The sequence below is a fragment of the Vespula vulgaris genome, chromosome 14 (assembly GCF_905475345.1).
Source record: "Vespula vulgaris chromosome 14, iyVesVulg1.1, whole genome shotgun sequence".
Taxonomy (NCBI): domain Eukaryota; kingdom Metazoa; phylum Arthropoda; class Insecta; order Hymenoptera; family Vespidae; genus Vespula; species Vespula vulgaris.
In genome coordinates, this window is record NC_066599.1 from 340,245 (window position 1) to 350,395 (window position 10,151).

General features: G+C 32.0%; 5 protein-coding genes across 17 annotated transcripts; 4 read left to right on the forward strand and 1 right to left on the reverse strand.

Moving 5' to 3' along the window:
• The first annotated feature begins 17 nt into the window (after positions 1 to 17).
• LOC127068951 (P protein) lies at positions 18 to 6,212 on the forward strand. 12 transcript variants are annotated; one of them, XM_051005418.1, is made up of 19 exons: positions 18 to 86; positions 162 to 234; positions 1,266 to 1,347; positions 1,417 to 1,750; positions 1,828 to 1,963; positions 2,025 to 2,097; positions 2,203 to 2,390; positions 2,499 to 2,762; positions 2,845 to 2,916; positions 2,993 to 3,124; positions 3,203 to 3,457; positions 3,522 to 3,656; positions 3,725 to 3,919; positions 3,999 to 4,232; positions 4,313 to 4,571; positions 4,657 to 4,750; positions 4,942 to 5,848; positions 5,941 to 6,042; positions 6,134 to 6,212. In XM_051005418.1, exons 3-17 carry the CDS (start codon positions 1,305 to 1,307, stop codon positions 5,030 to 5,032), a joined length of 2,505 nt encoding a protein of 834 aa, XP_050861375.1. In that variant the 5' UTR covers positions 18 to 86; positions 162 to 234; positions 1,266 to 1,304; the 3' UTR covers positions 5,033 to 5,848; positions 5,941 to 6,042; positions 6,134 to 6,212. The 12 variants fall into 12 exon arrangements, with proteins under 12 accessions (XP_050861375.1, XP_050861371.1, XP_050861379.1 ...); XM_051005414.1 differs by having other exon boundaries at positions 1,266 to 1,750; XM_051005419.1 differs by lacking the exons at positions 18 to 86; positions 162 to 234 and having other exon boundaries at positions 901 to 1,347; positions 1,417 to 1,570; positions 1,679 to 1,750.
• LOC127068979 (cytochrome c oxidase assembly protein COX20, mitochondrial) lies at positions 234 to 747 on the forward strand. Its single transcript, XM_051005504.1, has one exon. The coding sequence runs from the start codon at positions 318 to 320 to the stop codon at positions 687 to 689; it is 372 nt and encodes a 123-aa protein (XP_050861461.1). The 5' UTR covers positions 234 to 317; the 3' UTR covers positions 690 to 747.
• Positions 5,680 to 6,212, forward strand: LOC127068981 (cyclin-dependent kinases regulatory subunit 1-like). The gene is made up of 3 exons (XM_051005506.1): positions 5,680 to 5,828; positions 5,915 to 6,042; positions 6,134 to 6,212. The coding sequence occupies exons 1-3, from the start codon at positions 5,761 to 5,763 to the stop codon at positions 6,190 to 6,192; spliced, it is 255 nt and encodes an 84-aa protein (XP_050861463.1). The 5' UTR covers positions 5,680 to 5,760; the 3' UTR covers positions 6,193 to 6,212.
• Positions 6,213 to 6,380: 168 nt separating this feature from the next.
• LOC127068980 (cytochrome c oxidase subunit 5B, mitochondrial-like) lies at positions 6,381 to 7,466 on the reverse strand. The gene is made up of 3 exons (XM_051005505.1): positions 7,299 to 7,466; positions 7,068 to 7,141; positions 6,381 to 6,898 (listed from the first exon to the last, which is right to left on the reverse strand). Exons 1-3 carry the CDS (start codon positions 7,372 to 7,374, stop codon positions 6,692 to 6,694), a joined length of 357 nt encoding a protein of 118 aa, XP_050861462.1. The 5' UTR covers positions 7,375 to 7,466; the 3' UTR covers positions 6,381 to 6,691.
• A 338-nt stretch (positions 7,467 to 7,804) lies between these two features.
• Positions 7,805 to 10,007, forward strand: LOC127068972 (phosphoribosyl pyrophosphate synthase-associated protein 2). Of its 2 annotated transcripts, XM_051005489.1 has the most exons (6): positions 7,805 to 7,930; positions 8,088 to 8,298; positions 8,528 to 8,936; positions 9,063 to 9,335; positions 9,414 to 9,560; positions 9,666 to 10,007. In XM_051005489.1, the coding sequence occupies exons 2-6, from the start codon at positions 8,222 to 8,224 to the stop codon at positions 9,822 to 9,824; spliced, it is 1,065 nt and encodes a 354-aa protein (XP_050861446.1). In that variant the 5' UTR covers positions 7,805 to 7,930; positions 8,088 to 8,221; the 3' UTR covers positions 9,825 to 10,007. The 2 variants fall into 2 exon arrangements, with proteins under 2 accessions (XP_050861446.1, XP_050861445.1); XM_051005488.1 differs by having other exon boundaries at positions 7,851 to 8,298.
• Positions 10,008 to 10,151: the final 144 nt, after the last annotated feature.

Below are 10,151 nucleotides of genomic sequence, written 5' to 3' on the forward strand. Positions count from 1 at the left end.
GATTGCTCGAAAGATTACTCGTCTCGATTGATATTACAATTACATGGTTCGCACATGCTTTGCATCAGTGGCTCGATGGTTTTATGGTTATAAATTATACGTATTACGTTATATCGCCAAGAATATGGCTTGTTTAATTTTTTATCGAAAATATATTTCAGGTGACATTGCAATCCGACGTTCGAGGACGGCGTTTAACGGTGTCACATATCTCGATGATATTTTTAACCACCGGTAAATAATCTGCATAGATATAAGGTTAATCCGATATACCTTGGCTCGATCGTTGCATCGACGCGAGAAACTCTTGCCAAAATATGCAAAACGATTCGAGTGTTCCCGCTGCGATCGTACAGAGAGAAGAGGACCGAAAGCCAGTCATTATTTTTGGACGCAATATCGCAGAAATTCCTTGCTTCAGAAATAGTTTTTTATACGGTATCTCCAGTGGCATCGGAGGTGGATTGTTAGCGTTTTTATTTACGAGTCGGCCCAAGCTTGCTATGCATTGCGCAATGACCACGTATTTCAATGTAACGATAGCTTATTGGTTTTATTGTCGTTATACCAGAGATCGGGATCATTTTAATGCTATCAGAATGCAAGATATATTTCAGAATGTGGCTGTGATGGAAGGTACCGAAGAGGGCCCTGAAATTGTAATAGATAAGGAACTAATTGATGTTTAAACATTTTTGTCAATTTTGTATATACTAGTTAAATATAACAAGTTTGTGTCGCAATTTATTACTCGTTGCTTACCGTAACCGCGCGCACATATGTATACATAATACGCTCGAAGTGTATATAAAAGTAGAAAAAAATTCTATACATGTGTGACGTCGGATATTTTCAAACTTGGATCTTCGATCGATCGTCGAAACTTTTGTAATGGTTTTTACCATGCTCCGTGTATTCTTTGTCCGCTTGTGTATAGTTTTCGATCCTATCTTATCATGTATTACATTTGTAATTTTGATTGACAACAATAGTATTGATTCTTACCTGTTTTTATACATGCCTCGATAATAATTCGATAGAAATAATAACGTATTAGCGACTGTAAACACATTTCCCGTTGAGAGTAGCGACATTTAAGTACGACCTAGGAAGGACCTTTAACGATAATATTAAAGAGTATGAAACCAGTTCTTATTCCTCGTCTTCGAGTACGAGAAAGTTGTTTCACAAGAGTGGCTCAAGCGTACGAATCGTCGATATAGTCGTAGACGAAATAAATTTTCTAACTGGGAACAATGTCGCAGAATGATACGAGCGAAGATGAGACTGGTTTACGGACTCCGATGTTCCTGAGGAAAGGATCTAGATGTAGTCGTGGTACACCAGGTATTATAATGGAACAAAAATATCATTGGAAAGCGATAATGGTACAATTGTTCTTCCTATTTTATTCAGGCACACCATCTTCCATTTCAAGCTCTGTTATATTCGGTCCAATTCCCGACGAAGTTCTACGCGTTTGGAGTCAGTTACCCGAAGCAATTCGTTTAGATCCTAGCTTAGCGATTTTTCAAAAAGAGTACGATAGGATTCATCAAACCGACAGAAGGTTTATATCTAACTTGACGAATTTAAATATATCAAATCGATTGTGTGTGTGTGTGTGTATATATATATATTTTTTTTTGTTTTATCACTCATTCACCACGTTTGTTAGATGCTCCGATACAAAGAGAGATTGTTTAGTAGTAAATATGTCTCTTGGTACACAATCGGCGCCACCCATAAGGTGTTTATATTTATTTTATAATTGTAATTTAGCTTATTATTGGCACGGAAATCGCTTAAAAATCTTTTCTCGATCAGAACGCAACAAAATATTTGCGAAGAGGATGGAACGCACGATATTACGCACGACCAAGACCAAACGCATGAAAAACAAAAGCCATTTTATCGTTATAGCAAATTAATAGCTCTCTCTTGTTGTTGGCTAATATTTACTGTAAGCATTTCAAGCAAACATTTATTATTTTTACTTGCGACATATATATGAAACGTTATAGGTGATATTAATGGTCAAGAACGAGAAAGTGGAAAAAATGCATCAGATTTCCATTCCCAGCAACGAAATTCGACGTATCCTTTTTCATGACAATAAACACAAATTCCATCTTTATATCGATTCTTTTTTTGTAGATAAATTATAATGCTGTGGCTTTCTTTAAACTTATTTACAATCAGATTATAAATTGCAAGGTTTGGTCGAGAGTAAACGGATCAGCATTAGAGTAGAAGGTTCGTTACTGCCTCCAATTAAAGAAGATCTTAACTTAAATTTATCAAATCATCATTTAACGATATGGTTGAGCTTATCGATCAACGAGTATAATGATTCAACTGGTCTACATGAATGTAATGTTCGTTCAGAGGTAATTCGTGTGTGAATATTATTTTAATAAAAAAAAAAACATTTAAATAAACAACTGATATAAAGTATAAATATTCCCGAAAATATAACGTATTAAAATAATTTTCAGAATATAAGCGATTATTGGATTTTACCCGTACTTCCAGAAAATTTAATGGATTTGTTTCCTGATCAAAAGCATCAAAAAGTCTTTGAATTAGATAATGTTGATAAAGAATTGGTAGAGAATGCAATATCTATAAATTTACGTACAAATTTAGAACATAGTTTCCCACTTTCGATTGCCTATGATTTATCTTCGATAAATACGGACGATGGTATACCGTACGCTGCGGTCGTTTTATTTGGTCTATATGTGTTGATAGTATTTGAGGTAAAACCATTGTATACAATTTATACGTCTAATAACATTAATATCTAAGAGGACTTATTGCGTCTATTCTATACTATTTTAGATCGTCCACAGAGCTTTGGCTGCGATGCTAGCATCAACTATGTCTGTGGCAATATTAGCTGCATTTAATGAGGTATCTATTACACTTATCTATTTAACGTCGATCCTTTTTTTTTTCCTACTTTTTATTTTCTTTCTAACATCACTAGAGACCAAATATGACAGAATTAATTTCTTGGATTGATGTAGATACATTACTACTATTATTTTCCATGATGGTTCTTGTTGCTATTGTCGCGGAAACAGGAATATTCGATTGGTTAGCCGTTTATGCTTACAGGGTACGATAATGACATAAACTATATTAAAAAATACGCTTTTCTTTTTTATGTTTCCATAATCGATAATATAATCTTTAGATAACTGGAGGTAAATTATGGCCATTAGTGAATACTTTATGTTTCTTTACCACATTTATCTCATCGTTTTTGGATAATGTTACAACAGTGTTATTAATGACTCCAGTTACGATCAGACTCTGTGAAGTAATGGAATTAAATCCAGTACCTATATTAACAGCAATGGTAGTTTATTCCAACATAGGTGGTGCCATTACACCAGTAGGTGACCCACCAAATGTTATCATTGCCTCTAATCGTGATGTTATTGATGCTGTAAGTATCGTTAGTATAATGTATCGTACTGATTGCATTATCATATCGTTTAACTTGTTATTAGGGAGTAGATTTCAGTACGTTTACATTGCATATGAGCATTGGTGTGATACTAGTATTGATCGTAGTATATGCTCAATTGCGTTTCATTTTTCGTGATAAAGCAGTTTTAAGTTTCGATGAACCACAAGATGTACAGGTAGAGATATTTCCTTGTGTTATTGAAAAACTCTTTGATCTCTCTATACATGAAATATATTTTTCTAGGAACTTAGACATGAGATAGCAATCTGGCAAAGAGCTGCGGCAAGCCTATCGAGTTATAGTAAAGATGAAAATTTAGTAAGAGAAACTTTATTAAAGAAAGTACAACGCTTACTTACACAACTTAAAAAGAAGCTGATGACTGGTAGCGCTGCTTTTGAAAAGTATAAAACTACGCTAGAAGAACTACAGGAAAAAGTATATCGGCGTCATTACACGTGACAAATGCAGATATTAAAATTATCATTTTCTAATTAATCAAATTTGTATATTTTAGTATCCCATAAGAGACAAGTGGTTGTTAGTCAAGTCAGGATTTACACTAGTGTTCGTTATTACGTTATTCTTCCTTCATAGTGTACCCGGTATGAATTTATCATTAGGCTGGACTGCATTATTAGGTGTACTTTTGTTACTAATATTAGCAGATAGTGAAGATTTGGATGGACTAATGGCTAGAGTCGAATGGAGCACTTTGTTATTCTTTGCTTCGTTGTTTATACTTATGGAAGTGAGAATAGAGAAAAAATAGTATTAAGTAGCACTATTATGCAGTAGTTTGTATTATAATTAATTTTGATATAACCATAGGCTTTGTCACGTTTGGGTCTTATTGCCTGGATAGGAAAACAAACTGAAAAAATTATTCTATCTGTTAATGAAGAATCTCGTTTGGCTGTAGCTATACTTTTAATCTTGTGGGTATCAGCATTTGCAAGCGCATTTGTCGATAATGTACCATTGAGCACAATGATGGTAAGAATTGCAATAAATTTAGCTAAAAATCATGAACTTAGATTACCTCTACAACCTTTAATTTGGGCATTAGCTTTTGGTGCTTGCATGGGAGGTAAGCAGATTTCTAATTATATATTTTCTTATTCATTATGTTACTGGTATTTATTTGGTTGAATGGACGGTTGTGGTATTTACAGGAAATGGAACTTTGATTGGAGCTACTGCAAATGTTGTCTGTGCAGGAGTAGCTGAACAGCATGGATACAGATTCACTTTTATGCAATTTTTAAAGTAATCTTCTTTTTTAATAATCGTTTCTTACGATCAGCTATTATTATATAATATTTTTTCTTAATATTATAATACATTATTGTTCGACATGGTTAAAAAAACGTAGCTAATACACCAACTAATGCACATCTTTTAACCGACGCGAGTAATATTATTATGTGACTTTCGAGTGTTTTTTTTTTTTTTTTCAGAGTTGGCTTTCCTGTGATGATTACAAGCACTATGACAGTAACTATGTACTTAATGATCTCTCATGTTATTTTTGCTTGGAATGGAATGTAGATGTTCTCTTTGTAGAAGTACGAAGAACTATAACTTTAAACTATAATTGTTCATAATTGTACTACTATACGTACTACTTTAATGTTTTAATGTTTCTGTAACAAACGTTCGTTGCATCAGGATATTCTTAATGCAGAAAATCATATACAAAAAATATATGAATATATTTAATAAAATCAAGAGAAAATAAATATTTTATATATTGATAATAATTATTATTTAAAAAAATATTTAACTTTTTTTGTTAACTCGATTTTTTCAATATCTACCAGCTTTAAGAATTAGTTGAAAATATAAATAAAGACGCTTTTAGCCTTACAACTATCCACAATGTTGACGACCAACGACGGCTTATCATTGCACAATAAAAACATGTAACTGTATCTAAGCACACGTATAACGTTGATTTATAAATATGTTTTGCGTATAAAAAGACGACAGTGCATAACAGAAAAAAAAAAATCAGTAACGATGATGAAGCCATATATTTTTTAATATTAAAAAATATAAAATATTACATGTATCAAAGATTTTATAGAAACGCGCCATAAGTTCAAATCTCTCTATTGAATACCAAAAAAAATCTATTGTCAAATCATATAGTAAACAAAACAGAGTACGTTAATGGGAGCTACCTACTGCATTATGTATTCGGATGTTTATTAAATAATAAGTTCAGTGCACTTTTATCATAATTGATATTTTTAGTAAAAAATTTAGCGACTTTTATGACAAACATGCCTGTCGATCAAATTCAGTATTCCGAAAGATACACCGATGATAATTATGAGTACAGGTTAACTTCATTGATCCAATGTATCGTAATACTACGTTTATTTCATTAATTCGTTTAAAATATTTTACAATCCGTTTCACTCGTAGGCATGTAATTCTTCCAATTGATTTAGCGAAGCATGTACCTAAAACACACTTGATGTCAGAAACTGAATGGCGTAATTTAGGCGTTCAGCAAAGTCCTAGGTGGGTTCATTATATGATGCATAGTCCAGGTATGTTATTTAGACGCATAAGTATATTTATTACACATTATATAATTTATTAATAATTTTCAAGAATTATAAGGACTATTGTGTTTGACAGAACCACATGTCTTACTTTTTCGGCGGCCAAGAATTCAGAGAGGAAAACGTGTAATGTAATAAACTAATTTTTATGTAAACGAATGTGTTATTAAAATACTTATTTTTAGAGAATATATATATATACACACAACTACGTCTGTTTATATCGTATAGAAATAAGCAGTTTTTTTGTAAATCACTGTGCAAATAATCATAAACATGATTTTTTTCTTATAAATACATTTAAATTATAATGCATTGAGGGATACTTTCCATAATTTTTATTAAATTTTCGTTAACATCTTCACTTTCAATGACGTATGTATATTCTGCATTTTCTATGATTGTAGGTAAAATACACGTATACAGTCAATACATGTATTTATATATGATATATGATATATGAGTACAATATGCATGCTACTCATATCGTACAATGTCGTTAACAAAAGTTTACATCGCGCAAACAAAAAAGATTAAATATGGATAGGCAATAAATAATTATTATCTTTCCATTTATCTAATATAATATTAATTCTATATTTTAAACAGTTCACTAATTTGTTCTCACGCGTTATTAAAGAGGAGCTTTTTCAACAAGCTTAAACCAATATCCGCATTCACAACGTCGTGGAGTTCCTTCGTGTAACCACATCCAGTTTATGTGCGATTGATCTTCTTCGCAAATACATCCAACCATACGACTGTTAAATGCACTTGGTACCAGATTCGGACAATCTTTTGTACCAGGTCCCCGTTTTGTAACTTTCAAGTTAAAAGGATCCTGGAAATACGATAAATGATCCACTAAATGTATTTCAAAAAATATCAAAATAATAATTAATACAATTTTAATAGCGAATAATCCAAAACAACATTCGTACAAATAATTCAGATAATAATATAATATTAGTTAATACAACAAGGAGGTGATATAAGTGGTAAAAACTTACATCATCACCAGCAGCTTTAGCAAGTAATTCTCGTTTTTCCATTCCTGTTGCATGGTCCAACGAATCAGCACACTCTGTAATAATAAATTGTACTATATCTGCACTCTCGTCGAACAAGACGGTAAAGCTCGTACTTTAGGAATGCTGAATATATTACGTAATTTGAAGATATCTAAGTGGACAGAATATAATCACTTTTTAATTGAAAAATAGACTCAAATGGATTACCACCTTTTAAATATCTTGTACTGTAAGAAATCGAACGTCGACATGAAAGTAGAACTGCACGCCCATAAGAACATGCCATTTTGTATCTCCGCCAAATCGTACCGTATACTCTTTTGTTCTATCCCTTTCGCCGAAAATGAACGACTTCGGACAAATGCGTAATAAAAAAGATTGGCCGCTCCATATGTCATACGGTGACCTACGGTGGCGCTTTGACGTAGGAGAATTGCACTATACACGATCGATTGTAAGCTAAACTCTGCAAGCTCGTATGTGAAAAAAGGCGCCAATTTGAAATTTGAAATTGAACATTCGTTTAAAACCACCACACAGAGACGTTGCGTTAAAAACGCGGGAAAAATAATGGCGTTTCTTTATCCATGGAAAAGTTCGTTAAATTTCAAAAGAAAATAAATTTCCATCTCGCATAATTTTGAATTTGGATGTAAGTGATAGAAAAAACAGTTCCTTTCCTATCAGTTGGATGTTCTATCGCATATTATTTACAGAGCTTTACCCTTCTGTCACATGAAACACCGATGCACCAACTATACCTCTTCTACGTAACTTGCGCCAGTGAGCGACGGTGAGCGGCTCTTCGGACGATTGGTAAAAAGGCAGCTTAGAACAATTAAGTGTGTTTATACGCTTTGATTCTTATTTAATATAATAATCGAACTATGATAATTACATAAATTATATTCCGATAGCGAATATCGAATAACGAGCAACATCATATTCAATTGAAATTTGCGCGTAGTTCTAAACCGATTTAAGATAATATTATTATAGATGTTTAATCAATTTCCGATCCTTCGAAGCTGCATGATAATCTTCTACGGTCGGACGTATTTGAATTTATATAAAAAGAAATTTTAATACTTTCACGTGAATCCTAAGAAAAAGGAGAATTATTTTCTTTTGAAATGGACAAACCAGTTTCTTCGGATATCGTTCTAATAGCGGGTAATTCACATCCAGAATTGGCTAATCTAATCGCCAAGTAAGTTCTACTTAAATCTTAATTATATTTCCGTCTTTTTACGTAAGAGATAATTGTATTCTCTCTGTGGTTAATTAAATAGTTTTAACATATTGGTTAATGAACATTCTATGACTGTTAAATATATTCAAAAAATTAATAATGATCATGTTGAGTTCTTCTATTTACAATTTGATAAATAAAAATTGTTGCATTAAAGTTTACATTAAAGAACCTTCTATATTTAAAGTCGTCTTGGCGTAAAGCATGGTGGATGTTCCGTATACCATAAATCAAACCGTGAAACTATGGTTGAAATAAGTGATTCTGTACGAGGTAAAGATCTATATATAATTCAAACTGGTACAAAAGATGTTAATAATAATATAATGGAGCTCCTCATCATGGCATATGCCTGTAAAACGTCATCAGCAAAAAATATTGTTGGCGTGATTCCTTATTTACCTTATTCTAAACAATGCAAGATGCGTAAGCGTGGTTGCATAGTTTCCAAACTCCTAGCAAAGATGTTATGCAAAAGTGGTTTAACACATATTATTACTATGGACTTGCATCAAAAAGAAATCCAAGGATTTTTCGATGTTCCTGTAGATAATTTAAGAGCCAGTCCATTTTTATTACAATATATTCAAGAGTCTGTAAGTATAGCTTTTATTAATTCAAGTATTTCTTATATAGCTTAATTCTTCCTTTTTATATTGGTTCAATAACTATTAGACATACGTTATTCTATATTCTATATTTTATATTCCTGTTATTATTAGATACCTGATTATCACAATTCTGTAATCGTTGCGAGAAATCCAGGAAGTGCAAAAAAGGCAACTAGTTATGCAGAAAGATTGCGTTTAGGAATAGCAGTTATACATGGAGAACAAAGAGAAGCCGAATCAGATATGAACGATGGACGTTACTCTCCACCAGCACTAGCCTCAAGAACAATGGAGGTTGGTGTAGGTGTACCTATGCATCCTGCCAAAGAAAAGCCTCCAATCAATGTTGTAGGAGATGTGGGAGGACGCATTGCCATTATGGTGGTAAGGCGATATTAAAAAATTAATACTTGTATGTACTTAATTTTTTATATAATTAAATGTATATCATAATTTTATTAGGATGATATGATAGATGATGTACAGTCCTATGTAGCAGCGGCTGAAGTACTTAAGGAAAGAGGTGCAAATAAAATTTATGTATTAGCCACTCACGGCTTACTTAGTTCGGATGCTCCAAGACTTATCGAAGAGTCACCAATTGACGAGGTAATGAGTTCCTATACATTTAATTTTAGCAAAGTTGAATCATATATTGATATAACGTTCACTGTGACAAAATTTTTATATTTTGGATTTTTATATTTTTCTCAGGTTGTTGTGACCAACACTGTACCTCATGATGTACAAAAAATGCAGTGTCCAAAAATCAAAACTGTTGATATAAGCATTTTACTAGCTGAAGCTATTCGACGTATTCACAACAAAGAATCAATGTCTTATTTGTTTAAAAATGTTACATTAGAAGATTGAAAATATGTTGATATTTGTATTATTTACAGTAAATCTAAATTTAGCAAACATAAAATCCAATTTCAATTAAGTGGCTGAATTCTTCGTATTATTCAGTATTGAAATAACATAAAACATATCTATGTCTTAATTGTGCATACTATTTTTATAACTCACAGATTATTTCTTAAAAGGATAAAATATTTTAATTACCAACAGATGTAAGTTTATTTCTTATACTTGATATTTCTAAAATTTGATAAAAGCTCAGTAATTATAAATGATAAAAGATATGCTATGTAACATAATTTACATTTTTGAACTTACATCATTTAACTTAAGCGAATT